The sequence below is a fragment of the Mustela putorius genome, unplaced genomic scaffold, assembly GCF_011764305.1.
Source record: "Mustela putorius furo isolate JIRA1106 unplaced genomic scaffold, ASM1176430v1.1 tig00000874_pilon_pilon_pilon, whole genome shotgun sequence".
NCBI classification, from domain to species: domain Eukaryota; kingdom Metazoa; phylum Chordata; class Mammalia; order Carnivora; family Mustelidae; genus Mustela; species Mustela putorius.
Window position 1 is genome coordinate 2,182,135 of NW_025421505.1, and position 24,549 is coordinate 2,206,683.

General features: G+C 39.8%; 1 protein-coding gene across 3 annotated transcripts in view; it reads right to left on the bottom strand.

Annotated features, from left to right (window-relative positions):
- Positions 1 to 24,549, bottom strand: part of SNAP25 (synaptosome associated protein 25) — an 84,162-nt gene that overhangs the window by 16,439 nt on the left and 43,174 nt on the right. For all 3 annotated transcript variants that reach the window (XM_004751558.2, XM_004751556.2, XM_004751557.3), the window contains 3 exons: positions 11,789 to 11,924; positions 9,846 to 9,887; positions 3,854 to 3,902 (listed from right to left, as the gene is read on the bottom strand). In XM_004751558.2, coding sequence (XP_004751615.1) covers positions 3,854 to 3,902; positions 9,846 to 9,887; positions 11,789 to 11,860 — 163 coding nt within the window. In that variant the 5' untranslated portion in view covers positions 11,861 to 11,924. The remainder of the gene's footprint in view (positions 1 to 3,853; positions 3,903 to 9,845; positions 9,888 to 11,788; positions 11,925 to 24,549) is intronic.

The window sequence follows — 24,549 nt, forward strand, 5'->3', positions numbered from 1 at the left end:
CCCTTAGAATCCCCAACCTGGCTAAAAAACAAACAGTAAAAGAGTAGCAAGACGTCAAAGTTATTGACCCAGTGTACAAGACTTCATGAGTATAGTCAGTTACCAGATGCCACCTATGTGATTGCCATTATCCTTAGCATTATTGAACATTTGGAAATTCATTATGTAAATTTAAATAGTCACATGTGGCTAGTGGCTATCACAGTGGACAGTGCAGCTTTCATCATTTGTAACAGATATTAGTGTGTAGACTTTAGCAAGAGGAATGTTTTCTCCAATGCTACCTTGCAGTGCCATGAACCTTTTAAGAAAGTCAGTAGGCACTCTGGAAGAGGCCTTACTTTGCCCTTCCTCTGTAGAGGTCAAAGCTTTCACTGTTTAGCTTGAAGTAGATCCCATGGGATTTTCCTAAGGGCTGCATCTTCAGCATTAAAACAAACACATAACCCAGTAAAGACCAAAAGGAACAAGAGATATGGAGATGAAAGATTAAATCATCCCACATTAGTGATAAGGTGGTTTCATGGTGATTTCACTTCGAAACAAATTTTCTGGAAGGGATAAAAGTCCCAGGACTCAGTACATTTCCAGGGCCATCTGTCATGCTCAGTGCTCCTTGGTGTCTCTTGATACCTGGGTATAAAACAAGAATCCCATAAAGAATTTCTGAATGCAACCATTTAGCTGGACAACCTGGAATGGTTCTTTGGAAGGATGTCTGTTTCTTGAAACTCCTGTGCAGCTGCAGGAGAGAAGCAATCAACATTTTTGGTGCTGAGGCATAGACAAAATTAGGAGAGCATAACTGGAGAGAAATTTTAAAGCATCTAAACACAGCATATGCAGAATGAAAATGCATTTATCATGACAATGAAGACAGTTGTTGACTTAGGCTCATCCATCATTTTAAAAGGTCCTAATCACCTTATAGTATAAATGGAACATGTACCACTTAAGACCAGGCAGAAGCCACTCACTTTGTGGGGTTTTCCAGTTGTGTGTTTTTTCTCAGTATCATTGGGATCACCATGAATCTGGTAAAACCAAGGCTAGCCTACAAAATACGTTTACTGAGGGATTCAGCATTTACCGTGGTGTGGCCACAAATGAAATGTTTTAGCTGAGAATATTAACTATCTTTTGGGGGAAATCTATTCTTTTGCTTCCTTTCTCAGAAAAATAATATATAGATGTTCCTGAGAATCACTTGTGCTTAAGAATATATTTTTGTATGGAGATTCTGGCAAATTTTATCTCGAGAATCTCTTCATCAAAGTGCAATGAAATTTGCAACTCAATTTAAGCATGTTATTCACTTTCTCTCTTTTTCATTCCACATTTGTATATATTATTTTCCAAGTCTTTATGTTAATGTTTTATGGTATTGGGAAGAAAGCATTACTTTGAATCTTTCTCAGAACTTTCCTGCAATTACCTTTCTCCCTTTTCTGTCCCCTTCACATGAAAATTAATAAGGTGGAATTCCTAATTATTTGAGTGTATATGTATCAGTTTAACTCTGGAAATGAGGTACTACTCTTCCACACGGGCACCTGTGTGTTAATTTTTAAAAGTTATTTGCTATGTCCACAGTTTCAAAATCTGGGACATTGTTACATGGATCAAACCAGCAACTATTACAACATAGCAAATTTATTTGGGGAGTTCTGAAGACTGCCACTGCTATTATAATTCCTTCAAAACACAACTATGTCACTAGGCTCAATTATTTGTGTCTAAATCGTTAACAATTTGTATTTTAAAAATTGTGGGTAAGTGTTGGGGTTGATGTTCAATTATTTAAAAAAACTTTTTTCTCTTGATTTTTTAATTGGTTGGCATATATTTATGGACAAAGCTCAATACAAATAAATAATACAGAAACAAAAGTCTATATATGACAGCCATGATGATGTGCCCCTCAGATCTCCCTTTAAGAGGGAATTTGTAGTTACCTCACATGTCCAGTTGCTACACCTAAGGGATCCACCAAAGTCTTTTCATGGAGACTATGCTGTCACTGGGATGTTTCTAGTCATGAGCTCAGCCATATGGCTCAGCCATAGCCATAAGCACAATGGCATCACTACATTCCTTCCTACGGTGGGGCTGCTCCATTGGGTTTTCTTAGCCCCTGGACTCCCCATCAGCAAGGCTGACATTTTCTCAGAGCAGGACTGGAGTCTGAGGCACTTCCTCCCAAATCCTCTCTGCTCTGTTCCTCTTAACAAGTTGTTAGACTTGCATCAGTCAACAGCTTTCCCCATCTACTCCTACTCCTCTTCCCTTAACCCATCACAGGCATCCACAAGAGATCTCATACACTTCTGACTCAGCATTTACTCCCAGAGGACCCCAAATGATACCTTTTCCCAGTTCCTCCCTGCCTTGCCCTAACTCATCAGAAGGTGGTAAAGATTTATCTCATTTAGTGTAATGGTTGAAGAATATTTCTTTTATGGCTAGTCCATAATTCATTTGGTTGGTCTCCCCACTGACAGATATTTAGGCTGTTTCCAGTTTTACACTCTTAAACACAATAGCTGTCAATATATTTCTGCAGCATATAATTCCAGGAGTAGAATGTCTTGGTTAAAGATGGGTGTATATCATAATTTGAAAATATTAACCAATCATTCTTCAAACATACATATCAGTCTAAAGAGCCTATCTGTACATTGAAGATCTCTGTTTTCCCAAAATACTCACAGTGTTTATCAATTTTAAAAATTTGTATCGGTCTGTTAAAGACATTATTGTCAGTTGAAACATGGTTTCATATGTCTGTTTATAAACTGATAATTTATATCTTACATCAATTTGCTTGTAGGTTGTTGCCCTTTTCTCTGATCACTTGCAAGGTCTCTCTGTATTTAGGAAAATGCCTTATGTCTGTTATCTGTATGGCAATTCCCATGCCCCCACCCCATTTGAGGTATCTTTATTTTTGAAGTTTGTTTGTGGTGTCCTATGTTGTGAATAAATTTTACATTTTTATCTTTGACATTAAAAATTTCTGATGACTTCTAAGAATTTTCTAAAGTTTTCAACGACATAAATAAAGAAAAAATTCTCAGCAATTTGCTTGTTATGATAAGAATTCAGAATAGAATCAGCTAGCTAACTTGTGGCTAGAATTAAATAAGCATCACCATACCACAAGATATATTGAGACAGAAAATGTTATCCTTCTAGATTCCACTTTAGAGTATAAAGATGCTTTTCATGGGTTTTCTGATTTTCGTTGCTTTTAGCAGTTCCATAATAATTACAAAACAATTTAAATATTTTAAATGGTTCAATTCCCCATTTTCCAATGATCTCCCTCAGCTTATATCCTGTTGAAGACCTAAAAGGACCTAGTTTGGTTATTTAAGGAATCCTCATGATGACTTAGAAATCAAAACTGTCAGATACTGAAATAGGATGGTCACAAGAAATGGAAGTGATATATTATTCTCTCATTCTATCTAGGAATTACTATAAGAAGACTAAGTTTATGGGGAAAATTAGGGGAAAGGAGGATCAGAGAATTCTCAAACTGTCCAAAATACTATCGTTAAAAGAAAAAAAAATGACTTTTGCCGTAAAAATTATCTTACTCCAACATATTTAATAGGGAGAGTAGTGACATTCAATCAGTCATGAAGGCTTTAACATTCCCATACATCTACCAATCTTTTCAACAGAGAAAGGGAAAAAGCAAGATGGTGGAAACTCTAGTACCCTTATACTCATACTCATATATGCATATAAATATGTTCGAAGGACTACCTGTGTGTACACAAATAATTTTTTTAAATGCACTTTATTCAGATGAGGAATTGTTCTTACTGAAGAAATCTCAACTTACCTCCTTGTTCATCCAACATAACCAAAGTCCTGATACCAGCATCTTTACTCTACATTCCAATAATGGTAGCAAAGTTGAATAAAGAGTTAGAGAGAGAAAAGAGAGAAAGAGAAATCAGTAAGGGGACAATTAGCCCTAGAAATGGAAAATGAAGAAGGACCAAAGGAAAAAGAGGGAGGAAATAGGGCAAGGGTACTAAGGGTGCAGGAGGGACTCGGAAGTGGTCATCTGTGGACTTGCCCTATCAGTGAATCTTAGGATAGATGAGGGGGATGTGGCTCAATTTCCATGGTGGTAGGGCTGGGGTTGGGGCTTGGCATGGAATTGGAACACACAACTTAATATTATAGTGTGGTTTTATATTTGCAAAACAATAATGCCCTGTAGTTTCTATAACACCAACTATAAAAAGCAACCCTTTCAAAATCTTCTAAACTAAATCTTTGCTGGCATGATGGATCAGGAAGTTTCCCTCAGTGAATTGGGACTGGATGCCCCATTGGTAAGTAAAAAACTTTGGGGGTGAGGTGACTGCCTCACAATGGTTGAGAAATAGAGCCCCAAACCGAACTCACCCTCCCATTTTCCCTCTACGCAGAAAAGTTCTGTGAGATTTAGAAAACCAATGGCCAGATGAGAAATAAAGGCTCTCTATTCTGAAATCTAAAATTCTGCACAATAATAGAGTATGAGAAAATAATTCACCCACAAGCAGAAGTCTGGAAAAGGCAATCCTCATCTCACTCCACATGATCTAAACAAACCAAACACCACCTGAAATATTTGGTGATCGGAGTAGGATGTGGTGGGTAGGGGAAAAGATATTTGAATGGCTCATTCTTAAAAATCATCATTGCTGGGAGCTCAAACTGGTGAAGTAAAGACTTTTCATTTTACAGGGTGATTGTTAATAAGTATGAATAGGTATTGCTAACAGTTTGGATTAATTTGTTTTTCAAGGAATACTCATGGTGGTCCCTAGAATAAACTTGAATGGAAGACATTTCTCATGGCCCCATATATTTTCCACTGACTTATTTTAAACTGAGAAAGAGAGAGAGAGATATTAGTGGAAGTCCCCGGAAAGATTTAGCTTTGTTTTGTTCTGTTTTGAAATAGTATTTTAACAACTCAATAGGGCTTCTAAAATACAGAGCATTGAAAATGTTTTCTGTGAGTTTTATACACTCACTATTTCAGAGAATGGTCCAGAAAGGAAAAACCAAGTTTCCTCTGAACACATTTTGATAGGCTTCAGTTAGTGAAATTAGGAAGTCATTTGGAGAGCTTAGGTTGGCTTCCAGAGTCACCAACAGCACAAATTCTGGAGCCAGACTCGGCCCTGGGATCCTGGTGATTTCATTTCCTAGCTGTGGAACCTCAGGTAAATGTCTTAATTATTCTGTGCCTCAGTTCCCTCATTTGTAAGACAGCAATAATAATAGTTAATACCTCATGAGTTGTCATGGGAATTAAATGAAATAGTATGTGGCACATGCTAGAATGGTGCCTGGCCTAGAGTTAGAATGACATAAGGGTTTATAAAATAAATATCTTCAGAAAATGCATCTATAGCAGGATATTTGGCAAATGAAAAATATCATCATTACCTACTATGGTCAGAAGCTTCCAGAACACTACCTCCCAAACCTTAATATGCAGGCAAATCCCCTGCACAGGGAACATCTTATTAAAATGTGGACCCTGATTCAGTAGGATTGAGACAGACCCCGAGATTTTGCTTTCTGAATAAGCTCTACCATCTAATGATATTGCTGGTGCCGGGATACCTCTGGAGCAGCAAGATTCCAGACCCCAGGACACGTTTCAAAATCTTTTCTTTACGTGTGCTGTAAATAGACATTTGTTTACACTGGCCTGTGTTTCAACCATTTCTGTGCCCAGACAGGAACAGAAACAGCTCCCTCACTTCCCGGAGTATGTATAGGGACAAAACGAACTACAGAATGTAAAGACTTCTAAAATTTCAATTCCAGGGGAGGCTATGGTTCCAAAAAGCAATTAAGATAAAGTATTTAATTTGTATAAAATCTCCATCAGTTTGGAATGGGCTGCTGTGTTTGCTTCCTCAGAGCCTTCCGCTTTTTGCAGAATTCTCAAATAAAAAGGAAATATGGTAGGAGTTGCTGAGGTTAGGGAAGTGTTACGAATAAGTTCATACTCTGGGATCAGGAACACCTGGGTTTTAACTTCATCTCTGCCATCTGTAGCTGAGAGTCTCAAGCAAGTTCCTTAATCACTGTGTACTGCAATTTCCCCCTTGATAAGATGGAGATCAGAATAGTAGTAAAAGGTAGGGACCTACAAGAGTTAAGTTAGGTTATATATGTTTGACGAAGATAGCTCTGGGTATAGTACCCAGCATATAGTAGGCTCTTGATAAATATTAGAACTTACATTCGATTCCATTGTGTTGCTGACAGTTTTTATCAAAATAACTGGATTGTTCTTTGGGGAAACTAGAAATGTGAGGGAGGAGAAGGGCAGGGATGAGGACAGTATTTCAGGGAAGGCAGAATATTACTTTCTCTTATTCTTAAGTATTATGTTTTAATAGCTGGAAATGAGAGGAGGTGGTTCCATTTTTGTCTTAGCTGAATTGTTTGAGATGTTTAATTCTGTTTGAGATTGCTGGGAAAACTGTCACCTAAAAACCAGAGGATTTGTTTCATTTCTTTCTTTTTTCTTTTCATTTCTCTCTTTTTATTTTTCCTTGCTTGCAGATGAATCAAGACCATACCTAGAACATTTTTAAGTCTTTCTTTTGTCATTCTGAGATGCTTTCCCCCAAGTCCAACACATCTGAACTAAAACCAGGACTCTTCCGGCATTTCCTTAACTGAGAGAATTCCCAAAGGCCCCACATCTACCTATGTGAAAAGAACTACCCTGCTTCAAGTTTCCAGTTTTAGTAGAAAGTCTGGCATAACAAAGGCATGGCTTTAGAATGCTTATTCTCTTCTCATCGCCAAGGTGCCTTGAAAGATAAGTTGGGATGAAAAAAAAAATACGCTTAAAACATCCATGCAATGTTGAAGAACCTCAGTAACTATTACTCTGTGAAAGCTCTAGGTGGTGCTTCTGGTCTGGCCTGCCCTCAAGCAGTGAGGCTTTCTGGGGTGACTTTCCATAGCCCAAGACATTCATGTGTAGACTTCATTCCCAGTATGTAGTGTCCACAAAGTCAACTTTTTTGCCTGGACCAAATATTCCCTTCTTGAGGGAACATTCATGACTCTGTTACCAGAATTAATTACATGCTCCAAAGATAGGACTTGACTTTGGAGAGCTATGTTCATTCCTGTTTTCCCACATGATACCAATTTATATCTTCCCTCCCGCTCCCAAAGGGAGGCCTTCCATACACGTTTGTTGAAGTGCAGCCATCAAAAGAGCCAACGGGAAACTCGAAACTGGGAACCAAGTACTATATGATTTCTAATCTTTTTGCCTATGTGTGGTATCCAGTTTTTCTGATCTTTCCCAACTAACTTCTGTAAAACCTTACATTATCCTTGAGATGCCAATAATGGCACCTATTAAAAAGCAAGTTTCTATACCTGCCACTCTGTTACACCCTAATGTCTGTGAGGACTGGCACAAAGTCCTATACTGAGCTGAAAATGGTGTGGTCTGCCTTAGGGAGAGACTACAAATTTAGTATACTTTCCCGTCTTTGAGACTAAATTTCAGTAAGAATTCAACTCAATTCAAATTATATAGCACTGATATAGCACTTGGGATCCTGAGCAAGATCCTGGTATTTCAGTGCTCATATTTGCCAAATGATTTCTGCCCTTAATGAATATTTAATGCTGATTCCTTTAAAGAGAATTTCTTTTTTGATTGAAAAGCAGACTACCTTCTGAATAACCAATGCCCTAGACCTAAGGGGTATTTGACCATCAATATAAAATAACCCAGGGGGAAGTAAAAGCAATCAACCTATGCTAATAATGCCTTGCTCATAAGTTCCGAAGGCTACAAAGTCTAATAGCGTCTTCTCATTTATGAGAGGTAGGAACTAGCTTCCATCTGTTTCACCCCTTGTTCTAAGAGGCAACCTCATGCTTGATCAAGAAATCCTTCAGGAGAAACAAAAATTATGATTCAAGTATACTACTTCAATAAACAGAGCTTTTGAGAGTTTCTCCTCCCCCAGAATAAATTAGAACAAACACCACTTACTCAAGACTGGTCGACACTGTCTGCCATTTAAGAAGAGGCAAAAAAGAAGTTCATTGGCCCACTGACTCTGATGGATGAGGAACCAGTTCAAAGTAATGCATCCTAATGCATTTGTTCCACCACTTTGCACATTCTAAGCAGGGTTTCAACACTGCACGGGTAGACCAAATGGTGATAGTTCTGATATTTTAGAAATTTACTTCACGTGGGCACACACATAAATGAAAATGAAAAATGAGCCTGGAGTCTATGGTTGAAGGTCATAAAGACATATAACGTGTCAGTTGACATGTGAGTTCCCTTCAGGTCAACGTGAGAACTCACGTGGGAATGTTAAGAAGATCTGCCCCTTTTGTTTGTTCTCATTATGGGCTGAGGGACAATAAGTCAACTCTGAAAGCCTCGCCAGCACTCAGATTTTGAATACCTGCCTTCTCTTTGGGGGTCCTCAAGTATTTCTGCATGAGTGTTCCCAGAATAGAGCAACAACAACATTTCTCTTCATTTAGAGAAGGAAGGCTGCTTTCTGTGCTGCCAAGGGCTGCTGTGTTGGCCTGCCTTCCTGTGGGAGCCAATTTGTGCTACATGGCAGGCTCAAGTACTCATTTTTTGTGATAACAGGTTTCAGTAAGTGTACCTCCCACCCTTCCCTTGTGTCCTGGGGAGCTTACGGTGCCCCCTTCTCCCCACTCCTCTTGTGGCAAGTCACATTTAGCCAATATTTCATTTCTGGATATGAAGCTGAAGCTGCAGAAATAAAGGAAGATGTTGACTTCCCTCGCTTGAGGGACAGCTGAACTTCCTGTTAGCCTTATAACATTGATCTTTCTTTCCTTTCATGTCATTGCATAAGCAATTTACAGTAGCATGAGGCAAGTAGGCTCATTTAATCATTCTGCTCGAGAACACGCAAGATCTCTAAAAATGATAACCACACATGAATTGATAAGCAGTTTTAAAGCATAGCTAAAATAGCATTTCAATGAATAAAAACTATTAGACTTGTTTTATTCAGTTAAGATAAATATAGCCCATCCCATTCTTTTTCCACTTCATCTCTCCCAATGGGCAAGTTCAATTAATCCACTTATTCCTCCTGGTTGACTACTGCTCTCCCCAACTGGAATGAGCAAGCTTTATTGTAAATGCCCTTTTGATTCCATTATTGCTATCTGCCCTATTTTACCCATTTAAGAGTAGTTTGGGATTCATTAACGATGCCTTGCAAATGGATGTTCAATCCAGAGTCGGGAATATAAAAGAGTTTCTATATTTGTGTTATGGCCTTGAAATTCCTTTTATCAAAGAATTTTCCTATTACTTCATGAATTTTAGTGCCTGACTCTCAATATTACAGTTTCTGAAAACATTGTGTCTACAGGGATATATATTTTTAAAAGTCATATGTGTGGCTAAGTCAAAACAGAATGTCAAGATTAGATGTGACTTAGAGGCATCAAAAGCATTACAAATGAAGTTTTTATGTAAGTAATGACTTTATATTTGCTTAAAGTGATTCAATGTTCTATGATTTCTTAGGAGCATTTACTTGAAAATACCATCCTTCTCTACTTCCCCGACTATAAAGGTAGCCGGGGCTGGGAGGGAGAGAGGATCCTTTGATGGCTTTCTGACATCTCCTTCATTAATGTCAATTCCAGGTAGGCTATAATGGAATCAATGGAATCAATAGGATCATGGCCTAGGAAAAGGCAGTAGGGTCTAGGAAAAGAATATGCCAGCAAAAGGAATTAGTTTATTTTGAAACATGGCCACTCCTTACCTCTTCAACCAGTTGCAGCATACGACGGGTGCTTTCCAGTGACTGAGATTTAAAAAAAAAAAAATTATGAATGCAGGAATCAGAGGTCTTGGAAAATCTAAACTATTCTCTTCACTTGAGAGACACAAAGGGTTATTATCACATATTCTTTTAAGTTTGTAACTGAACACATTTTCAATCTATTTCCTATCAGTCTTTCTACATAATAAGATTCCCTAAAGCAATTACATTAAAGCTGATCTTCTAAAATCAAAACCATATGATGAAGCTGATCTTGATATCAAAGACAAAGTAATCTGGAAAAGATAATTTTGCATATGCAGGATGCATGAAAAATTATCTCAAATACTCAGAGGATTAATTTGGCCTCCTTGGATCAGGAATATTGAATTTTAAACACAAACATAATTTCTCATGAATTGAGATGAATCTAACATCAAGTTTCTTATAAAGCTCCTAGAAACACAATTGGAAGTTCTTATCAATACAAATTAAGCTGTCGCCTTAGGGTGAAAAAAAAAAATCAAGCATGTTTGAAATAACCAGCCTATAGGAGACAGCTACAATAATTATCTTCAGCCTTAGATAAGACAAAGTGAGATGGAAAGTCTGAAGTCAGCACTGGTCCCTCAGGCACATCATTGTCACTTTTTTCTCAGTTCCTTTGAAACTAACTACTAGACTCCAGAACGAGTGTGATTTCTCAAGGCTTTGTTTTTAAGTGACAAACTTATTTTGGACAAGATTCTGCAGGAGCAGGAAGAATGTTAAGTTTCCAGGAAGAGCTGTCAGGAGGCTGCTTGTTGAAATAAAATGGCTATAAGCCGTGGTATGCTGGTAAATGCTAAAATAAATGAATATGAATATGTGAATATAAAACAGATATGAATATACATATATGTATAGTTGTTATTTAAACTTATTATTTTCCTGATAGAAGGGATCGAGATCATAAAATTTATAGATAATACAATACACAAAGCCCTTTATTATAAATTTCAAGTAGCAAATTGATTCTCACAGAAAGCTTTTGTCAAGTTTTGCTGAACTCTTGTGTCCACTGCTAAGCAGGCAAAGAACAAGTGTAGTTCTGACATGAATGTCATTTGCATTAATGAGTAAGAGGAAAGTGAGACAATAAAGAAATGTTGGGACTTTGCTACTTTGTCAATGATGCAAGTGACTTCTTTGCTGAAGAGAAAAAATTTTTCAAATACTAGATTTTCTCCATTTTTTTTTGTGTTAATTAAAGAATAATGGCTAGAGACATGCACACTTTGAAGTTCAATCTCTGTTATTAATATTTTCTCCACTTAAGTTTAGACAGTCAACAAAACAGTAAATCAAATCCTGGTTGGGAGCATTTGCAGATTCCTGTGCTATAAACATCCTTAACCTGTCTGATTTTTGAACACAGCATGGCATCCCTGAAGGTGAATTTGGGAAGATGTACAGTAACACGCTGTTATATGGTATTCCTGCACTATAGTTGTAACACAAATCAAAAACTTTGAGAACATAGGTAATAGGGAAATATTTAAAAACTGATTGAGTTTTGAGTGTTTATTGCCCTTGGTTTTTAATATAATCTATTTAATTATCAATTTGTATAAGTCAATTTTAATACCAGCTTGAAAGATTCTGGAAAATGTAACAATCAGCTCTCAGAATCAGGCCAGCTCCAGACAGCCAAAGACAGCTTTTCTTAGGGGATCTTGACTTCTCTAGATTTCTAGGAATTGGGAGTTTCGGCTAAGACATTAGTTATATGTAGGTTTATCCACCCATTCCTATCTGTAGAGGTGTTAGGTGTATAGAAAATCAAAGTCCTACTCCTCCGTTTTTAAAATTGAGATGTTAGTAGACCTTTTCCACCTGAACCTGAATAAGACAAACTACTCAGCTCCCCATGTTTTGCTCCTTTCTCACGTCCCATTCCTCACCTCATCAGCCAGCTGGTCAGCCCGTCGCTGCATCTCCTCCAGCTCATTGCGCATGTCCGCGTCTTCGGCCATGGTAGTGGTGGGGGGGTGGCTGGGTCCTTGGCCTGGGGGTCAGTGATGGCTTTGGACACAAAACCTAGAAAAAGCAGATTTGAACATGTGAGAGTTTATGTAAGTGCGTGTCGAATGTGCAAATAGGAGAGCTAAATAGCCTACACTCTGTCTCCATGACTCAGTCATCTTCTGAAAGACAGAAGCCATACTCAGGGTTCAGTAGAATCTTGCTATTTCTCTAAAAGGTGCATTATACATACATACTTGCCAGCTTTACAATGGAGACAGATACCTGTCTACATATGAAGCATTTTTAAGGCACACCACCCAAGAGTTTGGAATGCTGGTGTCGAGGGATGTGGTTCTGGGTTAGTATACTTTTAAAAAAAATATTTTATTTATTATTTGACAGAGAGAGACACAGTGAAAGAGGGAACACAAGCAGGAGGAGTGGGAGAGGAAGAAGCAGGCCCCCCACCCTGCAGGGAGCCTGATGTGAGGCTCGATCCCAGGACCCTGGGATCATAACCCGAGCCAAAGGCAGATGCCTAATGACTGAGCCACCCAGGTGCCCCTGCGTTAGTATACTTTTAACCTCACATTTATTTTCTATTTTTATTTTATTTTAAAGACCTTTATTGAGGTATGATTGACATATAATAAATCCCACATATTTGAAGTGTATAGTTTGAAAAATTTTGACATATGTACACACACAGGAAACCATGACCACAATTAGGAAAACATATTCATCACACCCAAAATTTTTACAGACTCTTTGTAATCCTACACACCCACTCATCGCATCTCATCTTACCCCTGTGTTGAGACTACTGCTTATCTGCTTTCTGTTACTATAAATTAGTTTGCATTTCCTACAATTTTATATAGCTGGATGATACAGTCTCTACTATTTTTTGTCTCTTTTTTTTACTTAGCATAATGATTTTGAGATTTATTGTGTTGTAGCATGTATTAATAGTTAGTTCCTTTTTGATGTTGAGTCGTACTTCACCGCATTTAGAAGCATTTAGACTGTAGAGGCTAAGGGCAGGCCCTAAGTGCCTACAAGAATTTAGATAGAGAGAAACTCCTCCAGGAAAGGAGCAAGCACCATAGATAATACAGTATAACAAGAATTTGGGATGGTAGACACAGAAGGATTTAGCAAAGTCTGATTATTACAATTCCTCCCTATATTGCATTGTTTCTCTATAGCCCAGCAAACATTTATTTACCAACCAGTTACTCTTTTTTAATCTTTCTGTGAATTTTTTTCCTTTCCTTTGAAGTTCCAGACTCCTACCCTCTTCTCCTTAGTCCAGGATGACATATATACCTCATTTTGCCTGATTGCCTTTGGCACTCATATCTATGTGGATTCCCCATTTACATATAATTAAATTGGATTTTTCTCCTGTTAATCTGTCTCATGTCAGTTTAAGTCTAAGACCAGCTAAAAGAATCTTAAAGGATAGAGGTAAATTTTTCCCTCCCCAGCAAGGGAGCTAAAGGTAGAAAATTTTTAGTCTCCTTCCGTTGTTATCAGAGGCTGCCGAGAAGGCTTATGTGAGTATGCATAGCTATTTTTCCAGAAAGGGATGGATTCTTGTTTCTGAAATGTGACCAGCCCTTTCTTGGTTATACACCTGAAATTCCATATGATGCAAATTACAGGTAGCTCCCTCTGGAGCCAACCAGCCCCGTTCCCCTCTTCCTTTTTCCTTTCTTTCTTTCTCCTGTCTTCCCTTCTTTCTCAAATATTTATTGAGTATTTTTAAGATGCCAGGGCAGTGTTAGGCACTAAGGATACAGTGATGAATGAGACAGGTAAATTCACAGTTGTCATGGAGCAACAGCTTAATTAGGAATTTGGGAGTCAAATAAGGAAATTCAATTATTCAGGATGAAGCTAATTTTTTGGGTCACACCATACCTGCCTATGGGTCACAGCAGGCCTCCCTGAGGAAGTCATGTCCCCAGGAAAGGCCATCAGAGGTAACAAGATAAAGAGCCCAAGGAAGGGTTTGAGATGATAAATATTTGATACACTAAAACCTTCTCTGTGAGTAGCTGAAGTGTAGAAGGCCTGGGCTCTTGCTTTGTGGCTGAGATGGTTAAGTGGGCTGGAATTCTCCCTCCCTCTTCCATGGTAGTGCATGGTCATAGGGAAATGGCTGCCCAGTTGGGAATTACATTTCCAGTTCTCCCTGCATGGAGGTGGTATAGTTGGTAGAGATGGCGCGTGAGTTACAGTGGAAATGCTGTGCATCCCTGCCACGCGAAGGCCGTTCAGAAGCAGGCATTCTTTCTGTGTCCTCTCTTTCCCTCTCTACCAAAAAAGGCAGAGCCCTAGAGGATGGCCAGGCCATGAGACAGCAAGAACTTGGGCCTTGGAATTCCTGCAAGGAGGCAAGTTGAGAGTTAACCACAAAGACCTGAACCTTCATATGAAAGGACAGTGCACTTCTACTGTACTGCACTACTGTAAAGGTGAGCACTTTATTTTGTTACAGCAGTGGGTGTTACAATAACAAAGGCAGGCCAGAAGAAGCGTAGATCGGAATAAAAATACTGCGCAGGAGCATGAATTCCCAACTGAAAAACATATCTGTGTATGTTCTTCTATTTAAAATTGAAGATGGGAAAGGAACTTAGATTGAGGGCCTTGGAGCAATACCATGTTTAATTATTATTCATTTTTTAAAGACTTTATTTATTTATTTGAGAGAAAGAGAGAGCACGAGAGAGAGCATGGGCAGGGGAGAGGAGCAGAGGGAGAAGGAGAAACAGACTCCCCATGGGAGCAGGGAGCCCCTGATGTGGGGCTCGATCCCAGGATCCCCAGATCATGACCTGACCCGAAGGCAGATGCTTAACTGACTGAGCCCCCAGGTGCCCCCATATTTAGTTATTATTCTAATAATTATTGTTACTATTACTTGTAGGAGAAGGTTTTTTTTTTTTTCCCCAAAAAATAAAATGAAAAGTCTTCATCAAAAATAATCAGGTTTTGAGTCAGGCCCTCAATGAACTCATCTCCTAGGTCCGCTGCTATACTGCTTTCTCAACAGTTAAGGTTAAAGTCCTCTGGGATTTTAATTTGGCACATATTATTAGACTCTTCCACATGTATTACTCTTATGAAGTAACTCAGACTATTCAGGGTTCCTCAATAGGAGGAGTCCTAGAGTGAACCTTCTTTGGAGATAATAGATTTCACAGTTCTTTTATACCCAGTGGTTCTTGGGCAAAGTGACAAATGTGGAATCACAGTAAAAAAAAAAAAAAAAAGAAAGAAAAGAAAAAAAAAAGAAGGAAAAAGCTTCAGAACTACCTTCTACTTACCAGCATTTTTAAAAAAAAAAGGTAGTAAGCTTATATTAGGTTAGTTCTGTGTGTAGCCATTTAAAATGTCATCAGAGCATCATACCATGAGCCTGCTGATTTTTATTTTTATTTTTTAAAATATTTTTATTTATTTATTTGACAGAGAGAGAGAGAGATGGAATACAAGCAAGGGGAGCTAGAGAGGGAGAAGCAGGCTTCCCGCTGAGTAGGGAGTCCCATGTGGGGCTCCATCCCAGAACCTTGGGATCATGACCTGAGTTGAAGGCAGACACTTAATGACTGAGCCACCCAGGTGCCCCAAGCCTGCTGATTTAAAAAAAAAATTACTTATTTGAGAGAAAGAGAAAGAAAACATGAGTGGGGGAAGGAGGAGACAGAGGGAGAGAATCTCAAGCAGACTTCCCTCTGAGTATGGAGCCCAACATGGAGCTCAATCCCATGACCCTGAGATCATGACCTGAGCTGAAATCAAGAGTGCCATGCTTAACCAACTGAGCCACCCAGGTGCCCTGAGCCAGGTAATTTTTGAACACCAGATCTGGCCACCATAATATGTACTCATGATATAGAGCTCTATATGCTTTGTGTTTTATTTAAATACATGTCTACACTTTGGAAATTAGGGATCTAGAAAGCAGAAACTGGAAGGAATTTACATTAAGCCATTTCTGAACCTTGAACTAGGCAGAAACAAAATTCCTGTGTTCTTCTGGGTGGCTGGGATCTACACTTCAGAATAAATGGTGCATCCATGGAAATGTGGAGTAGATTGTGAGCCCTAGCTTAGTGGAGTGGACAAGAGCTTGCATAGATGGTTGACTCTGGCACTAGGTTGCAGGCTCACTCTGGGCAAGTTTATCACCATCTCTGAGCCTCAGTTTTTTTCAACAGGGCACATAATCCTAGTGTCATAGGCTTTCTGAGAGGAATTTAGTATATATTTTTTACTTTTATTTAAAAAAAGTTTTTTCCCTTAGGGAGAGACTTTTATTTTTTAATTTTTATTTTTTACTAACATATAATGTATTATTTGCTTCAGGGGTACAGATCTGTGAATTGTCAGACTTACACAATTCACAAAACTTACCATAGCACATTCCTTCCCCGATGTCCATAACCCAGCCACCCTACCCTCCCATCCCATTTACCTCCAGCAACCCTTGGTTTGTTTCCTGAGATTAAGAGTCTCTTATGGTTTGCCTCCCTCCCTGGTCTCATCTTGTTCCATTTTTTCCCTTCCTTCCCCCCATAACCCCCTGCCCTGCCTCTCAAATCCTTCATATCAGAGAGATCATATGATAATTGTCTTTGATTGACTTATTTTGCTTAGCATAATACCCTTTAGTTCCATCCATGTCATTGTAAATGGCAAGATTTGGGGTTTTTTGATGGCTGCATAGTATTCCATTGCATATATATACACCACATCTTATTATCCATTTATCTAGGAAGGAACCTAGATCCTTTCCATAGTTTGACTATTGTGGACATTGTCGCCAAAAACATTTGGGTGCACATGACCCTTCAGATCACTACACTTGTATCTTTAGGGTAAATACCCAGCAGTGTGATTGCTGGGTTGTAGGGTAGCTCCATTTTCAGCTTTTATAGGAACCTCCACACTGTTTTCCAGAGTGGCTGCACCAGATTGCATTCCTATCAACAGTGTAGGAGAGATGAGGGGAATATATCATAGAAAGTTCTGATCAACCTTGTTCGTAACGACCTGGGGGCTTCATATTCGGAAAGCCTTGTTTGTTTGGGATAAGCCTGTACCCTTTGCAAAGAGTGGAGGAAATCTAGTATTTGTTAACTAGGTTTCCTTTCTAACGGCTGGCCAGGAGGCACGTTGCTGAGGTGCTGAGCCCTACAGCAGCCTGAAACCAGGGAAACCAGCAGAGTGCCCGAGCCTGCAGTCCTGAAGCAACACCTCTCACAGGATTGCCATGTGGAGACAAATAAAAGCATCTTCTCTCCCTGTTCTCTATCTTTGTATTTTGCTGCTGGGTTCCTTGGGGGATCATCTTCATTCACTCTAAGCAAGCAACTGACCTTTCCTCCTAATAAGTTAGTTTATTAGAAGGCGGGTCCTGTTTTTTCCAAACTAGAATATGATTGTTAGTTCTCTCTTCCAGCTCTATTTCCCGATGGTGCTCGCTCTTGCTCTCCCTTTGTCTCTCTTTGTTTCTGTCTCTTTATCTTTCTCTGTCTCTCTTTCTTTCTTTCTCTGTCTCTCTCTCTCTCTCTCTCTCTCTCTCTCTCTCTCTCTCTCTCTCACACACACACACACACACACACACACACACACACTCAGGTCTCATGGGTTTCCTTGGCAATTTCCTCCAAAAGTTGCTATTCTCAACCCCTGAAAAACAGCTGTAGGGCCCTCCCCACCCCCCACCCTGCCCCAGCTTCAATTTGACAGCAGCTGACAAGGATCTGGCTGATGGGCTGTTGGTGTGATGGCAGAGAAGCCATCCGGTGGATATCTTTGTTTTCAGCCCTTCCACGGTCTCCCCAGGAGCTCCCGCACCTTAGCCCTGCTCTAAGAGGTGAGGGATGTCTGATCTGGGAGGAGGTCCAAGGCACATAACGATCTCAAGTGCACAGCATTTTCAAGCTGAAAAAGCAGCGTCCACACCCCTGAAAAGACTAGAGGGAGAGTAGGCATGGGGTATGTCTCCAGATCTTCTGTTGGGATACGTCATGCTAGTGTTGGATACATTTGCCCCACAAGCCCCAAACCCAGGCATACTAACCTTCTAAGTGATAGCACCTGCAGAGGCCTACTGATGTTGATGAACCCCAAACAGATCAGCTGAAAGGATGGTCCTAGTGAAGTGGTTTTCAGTGTCCAGGTGGGATAGCACAGTCACTCATATTATTAGCACATTGAACCTTCAACATGCATGTCGCTTGGGCTAATGCTGCAAGTTAAATGAATTAGGAACAGAGCCACTCCAAACTATTCCCTGGGCCTCTGCTATAAGATAATCTCCCATTCTATTAAGGGTCCAACAGTATCCTATTATCTCAAACCACCGGTGTTTAGTAAAGGATCTGGCCCCTAGTAGGTGTTTAATTCATGTTAATTGATTCGTTGAGTGAATGAACACACTGTTCTGATGCACACACCCCCCCCCTCCCACACAGGGGGCATTTAATGTTCCCAAGTCACCAGTTTTCCAGGTATGGTCTAGAGCAGTGCTTCTAAAACTTCAGCGGGCTTCAGAGTCTCTCAAAACCTGGTTAAAACGGACTGCTAGGTCCCACGCTCAGAAATTTTGAATCAGTTGTTCCGAGATGCGTTCCCAGATTCTGCATTCCCAACAAGTCCCAGGCGCTGCTGCTGTCACTGGCCCACAGACAGCTCTGATACCTAGGACCCTATCTCCTGGAGTGTTAGCGAGTGTCACTGGGTGAGCGGGGGAGCGGGTGGGTTCTGCAGGTACCCAGACTCTGGGGGAGACCAGAGGCTCAACCAGGGACTTTAGGGAATTATGGCCAAATCCAGTTCATTGCCTATTTTTGTACTGGCTGTATGCAAGGACAATTTTATATTTTAAATGGTTAAAAAGACTCAAAGAAGCATAACTTACACATGTAAAAAGAGTATGAAATTCAAGTTTTAGGGCACCTGAGTGGCTCAAATGGTTAAGCGTCTGCCTTTGGCTCAGGTCATGATCCCGGGGTCCTGGGATCAAGTCTCGCATCGGTTGCCTGCTCGGTGTGGAGCTTGCTTCTCCCTCTGCCTCTCTCTCTGTGTCTCTCTCTTCAATAAATAAATAAAATCTTGTAATTTTTAAAAAATATTTTATTTATTTATTTGAAAGAGAGAAACAGTGAGAGAAGGAACACAAGCAGAGGAAGCAAGAGAGGGAGAAGCAGGCTTCCAGCTGAGGAGGGAGCCCAATTTGGGGATCAATCACAGGACTCTAGGATCATGACCTGAGCCGAAGGCAGACACTTAACCACTGGCTACCCAGGTTCCCCATTAAATAAATAAAATATTTTTTTAAAAAATTCAAGTTTTAGGGTCTATAAATACAATTTTATGGACACACCCATGCCCATTGGGTTCCCTCATGTCAATGGTCCTTTCAGGGTACAAAGGCAGAGCTGAATGGTGGCAAGAGACCATGTGTCTCTCACTGTTGAAAATATTTATTCTCTGGTGCTATACAGAAAACATGGGCTGATCCCTGGGTTAAATCAAGTTAAACAAAAAAATCCTTAAAGCATTCCCTCTCAGTCTTTATACCCACAGAGTACTGTACATTTCTTGTAGAAAGACACATTGTCTATATTTGTCTGAAGAAGCCCCTTCTTGTGCAATGGGTTTGTATTTCCTGGACCATTTATTTTTTTATTTTTTAAAGATTTATTTATTTGAGAGACACAGAGAGAGACAAAGAGAGCACATAGGGGCAGAGAGAGAGAGAGAGTTCCAAACAGACTGCACCAAGCACAGAGCCCAATGCGGGGCTCAATTCCAGGACCCCGAGATCATGACCTGAGCCAAAGCCAAAAGTCAGATGCTCAACCGACTGGCGCCCCTGGACCATTTTTTAATTTAACATGTAACATGAATTTGCTTTTGGCTGATGATTTCTACAGGGTTTTAGGACTACAAATTAGAGTTAATCCATGTAATTCACACAAGGTCCTGGGATGCCTGTGCAGACCTCACAGAGATTCCTAACTCCCATGACCACCTGCAGGCCAAGGTTCCCGGCCCCAGCAACAGCACTGGACTGCATTAGAGACAGAAACACCTGAGAAGCTGTTGCTGTCACTGTACATGGTACAAAGTAAGCAGGGTGCTGCTATTCCTTAATGTCAAGTATAATTTGGAAAGTTCTGTTTTCTCATGTGGCACATAAGTCTATAAGACTAGCATTAGACATGGGGCAAGTAAAAGGCAGAGACAACCCTTTCTTGCCTGTCAAGAGGGTTACTTATTTTCATGCACTAGGCTAAAGCTGTTCTCTCCATGCAGAGTCTGGGACTCAAATATGGGATTAGGACCCAGGAAAAGAGATGAGCGTGGAAATAAGGGATGTGTGTTTTTAGCACATTTGGCTATTAGAGATATGGATAGCTATTATTCTGGGGACACTGGCCATTAACCTAAGCATGATAGGGCAGGAACATATTGGAAAAAAATGTAATGAGAGTATGCCATGAGCTGACATCTATTTCTCTTCATGCTTTATCTTTTAATTAATACAACAAATCAACAAACCCCCACACATCGAACACCTACTGGCTGAAATCATCCCCAAGCTGAAACCTACAACTTGGTGTCTTCTCACACTGCTGATAATTGGAATGAAGCCTCTTCGGGGTCATCTCTTTCTTCTCCTGCAGAACCTGCCTGCTTTCTAATGGAGATACACTTTAAAATTCAACAAAAGTTTACCGAAGACTCACTGTGTTCAACCAAGCCCAGAGAAGAACAAAGGGACTTTATAAATTAAATTGGACAACTCTCCTTAGTTATTGATAAAATTGCACTAACTGGTACTGAGGGCTCTTCGCTGGACCCTGTTTCAAGTGCTTTTCATATAATAATTTACATGATCCTTCAATGCCATATGGTGCGCATACTATTACTATCCCCACTTTGCAGATTAGAAAACACGTTTAGAGGTAATTCTCTATTAACCACACAGCTAAATTTCTATCAGAAACCTAGGTCATTTTCTTTTCTTTTCTTTTTTTTAAAGATTTTATTTATTTATTTGACAGACAGAGATCACAAGTAGGCAGAGAGGCAGGCAGAGAGAGAGGAGGAAGCAGGCTCCCTGCCGAGCAGAGAGCCCAATGCGGGACTCGATCCCAGGACCCTGAGATCATGACCTGAGCTGAAGGCAGAGGCTCAACCCACTGAGCCACCCAGGCACCCCTGGGTCATTTTCAAAAGTATCATTTCAAAGCATATTTATTCTGAAAGCACATTGTGTGGTTATTTTTGTCTTCTAATCAAAAACTAAAAACTTTTTTTTTTTTAGTTTCATTTATATGCTGAAAAATAACATAGACTGGTTTGACAGGTATATGTCAGGATACCCCAGCTTTCGAAATCATTTATCATCTCTACCTATGCTTTTACTCTCCAGTTCTTCCCCTCCCCATTTTTAGCTTATTTTAATTCTCTTTTCCTCCTAGAATATGACTGTGTTCTCTTTATATCTTCTTGAATTGACAAGAGATTCATTTATTTCACATTTTTTGGTACAGCATACTTATTGCTGTAAAATTGTTCTCTATGTGTTATTGTGGCTCTATCCTAAAAATTTGGGAATATAGTACAGCCTTTGTTATTTATTTCTAAATAGCTTTAAATTTGAATGTTAATTTCCTCTATTCTCATTTCTTCTGTTTCAAGTTTAATTTGAAATAACTCAAGAGTTATTTGAAAGTATGGTTTTAAAATTTAAATAATAGAAAAAAATAATAGACGTTTTTTGCTTGTCATTTCTAATTTTATTTTCATCATGGTCATTGACAGTGGCCCATATGATTTGGTTTTTGAAATCAGGTGAGATTTCCTTTGTACCCCAGTGCATGGTCAATTTCTGGTAATGTTTGATTTGTGTTTAAAAAGAAATTCTAGGGATGTCTGGGAGGCTCAGTCTGCTAAACGTCTGTCTTGGTCTCAGGTCATGATCCAGGGGTCCTGGGATTGAGCGCCATGTTGGACTCCCTGCTCAGTGGGGAGCCTGCTTCTTCCTCACTCTCTAATCTCTGCTGCTCTCCCTGCTTGTGTTCAATCTCTCTCTGTCAGGTAAATGGATAAAACTTTAAAAATAAATAAAGAAATAAATAAGTAAAAAGAAAGTCTGTTCTATCTCTGACTCTCTCTTGCTATCTCTACATCAAATCAAGCTGAAAAGGCAGGTTTGTTATCAGATGCCCTGAAATCTTTAGTCAACTTGATCTACTGATTTCCATGTAGTTAAGTCCCTGGCATTACTGTAGCTTTATCAATTTCTTCTTCCATTTCAGCTCATTTCTTGCTTTTTGTATTTTGCAGCTGCATTGTTACATAACAGTCCCATGATCGCTACTGTTTCATAATAAATGGTAGTTTTTATGAATATTAAGTAATAGAATTGCACCCATCTACCCCATTTCACCACATTATTGATTGATTGACTGAAGTACAGTTGACACATATGCTACATGAGTTTCAGGTGTATGGCATAGTAACTTGGCAAGTCTGTACGTTATACAGTGCTGACCACAAGTATAACTACCCTCTGTGACCACACGGCACTACAATCACATCCCTGACTATCCATACCGTACCTTTCATCCCCATGACTTATTCATTCCATGACAGGAAGCCCGTGTCTCCTATTCCCCTTCACTATGTTATTTATGCTGCACAACCTTGGTCAAACTCAAGGGTCAGGAATAAACGAACTGGCCCTATTCCTTCTGTCGTCTAAAACAAACCCAAACAGCCGCAATAACAAAGCGGCATCACCCCTGTAAGATGGGGGATCTCTCATATGGCTCATGACTCAGAATCAAACAGTAGAGTCACCTGTTTTCTTTGGCTTCTTGTCCTCACTCGAGAAGGACCTCGTACTTGGATATGTTTGGAGGCAAGATCTCTTTCCCCAACTACAACGATAGGAGAATGCAATCAAGGATGAGCCTACTGCCATTATTTTTACTGGATGGAATTTCTTTTGAAGATAATGGAACCACAAGACCCAAAGTGCCCATTCTAAGGGAACAGTGAAGTGCAGTTATGGCTGCTGGGACAAGTCCCCAAGATTCCTCAAGTGTATCAGGAGCATCATTTACTCTGAACAATCAGAATTTGACCCAGGTTCGAACCAGCCTTTCTCAAATAAGAAAAATCAGCTGCATTTATTCCAACATTCTATGTCATTATAACTATTGTTGTCTAAATATTATGCATAATAATCATCATTTACTGAGAACTTGCTATGTGCTAAGAAATCTATATAAAGCTGGGGGTGTTTCATATAGGAATCCCCAAACCTTTGCTACTCCAATGGCAGTTCCCAGACAAGCCACATCAGCTTCATGTGGGAGTTTGTTAGAAACGCAGAATCACAGTGGTGCCTGGGTGGTTCAGTCTGTTAGTGTCTGCCTTTGGCTGAGGTCATGATCCCTGGGTCCTGCGATGGAGCCCCGCATTGGCTCCCTGTTCAGCAGGGAGTCGGCTTCTCCCTCTGTCCCTCTTCCCCTCCCCCCACCTGCTTATGCACTCTGTCAAATAAGTAAATAAAATCTTAAAAAGAAAAAAAAAAAAAAAAAGAAATGCAGGATCATAGTCTCTACCCCAGACCTCCTGAATGAGATCACCTTCTGAACAAGGTCATCAAGTATCAGAAGTTTGAGAAGTGCTGCCCCAAACCATGTTATCTCCATATTAAACAAGAAAAGATGAAGTACAAGTTGGCTCAATAACCAGCTAATATCAGAAGGTTAGTGGGAGAGCCTGAGAAGTCCCCAGTTCGGGAGCCAGACTTTGGGGGAGCCAGACTCTGGGCCTGTCTATGCTTCCACTACTGCACCAAATCCCATGATTCCACTTTGCCCCCATTCTACATGACCTGCAGACTTTCAGCAGCATTTGCTTCCCAGCAGATGGAAAGCTCCATGGGCCATGGGTTCCAAATGTCCCCCAACAGTGTCTTGTACTCAAAGGATGGCCAAACTGGCTAATTTCCATGAGACAGTCTTTCCTTCAGATAACAAAGTGTAGATGCTTATCAGAAAAAGCACATGGAGACTTTCCTTCAAATAAGAGTCCATGGGGGTGCCTGGGTGGCTCAGTGGGTTGGGCCTCTGCCTTCGGCCCGGGTCATGATCTCAGGGTCCTGGGATCAAGCCCCACATTGGGCCCTCTCCTCAGCAGGGAACCTGCTTCCCCCTGCTCTGCCTGCCTCTTTACCTACTTGTGATCTGTCTTCCAAATAAATAAATAAAATCTTAAAAAAAAAAAAAAGAAAGAAAGAGTCCATGAAGGCTAAGACTCATTTAAGATGATTAGAGCTGGACAGTCCTGATAAATGCTTCCTCTAAAATTGATAATAATTAAATTATGTGTCTTAATGCCAAACTAAGGATCAGAGGAAATCATAATTTTTAGCAAGGTTCTATTCATATTTCTGTAATTAAAAATGGTCAGTTCTTAAATCTATGTTCATGGTTATATAAGTTCTTCAAAGTGTGGACTGGACTCAGTTTCCTGTTCTTCTATGTTGGATATTCTTGTACAGGAAATTCAATTTCCCTCTCTCTTCATAGTGGGCACTACTGATTTTCACAAATTGCTTAGTTGAATAAAAACAATTTTTTTTCATATA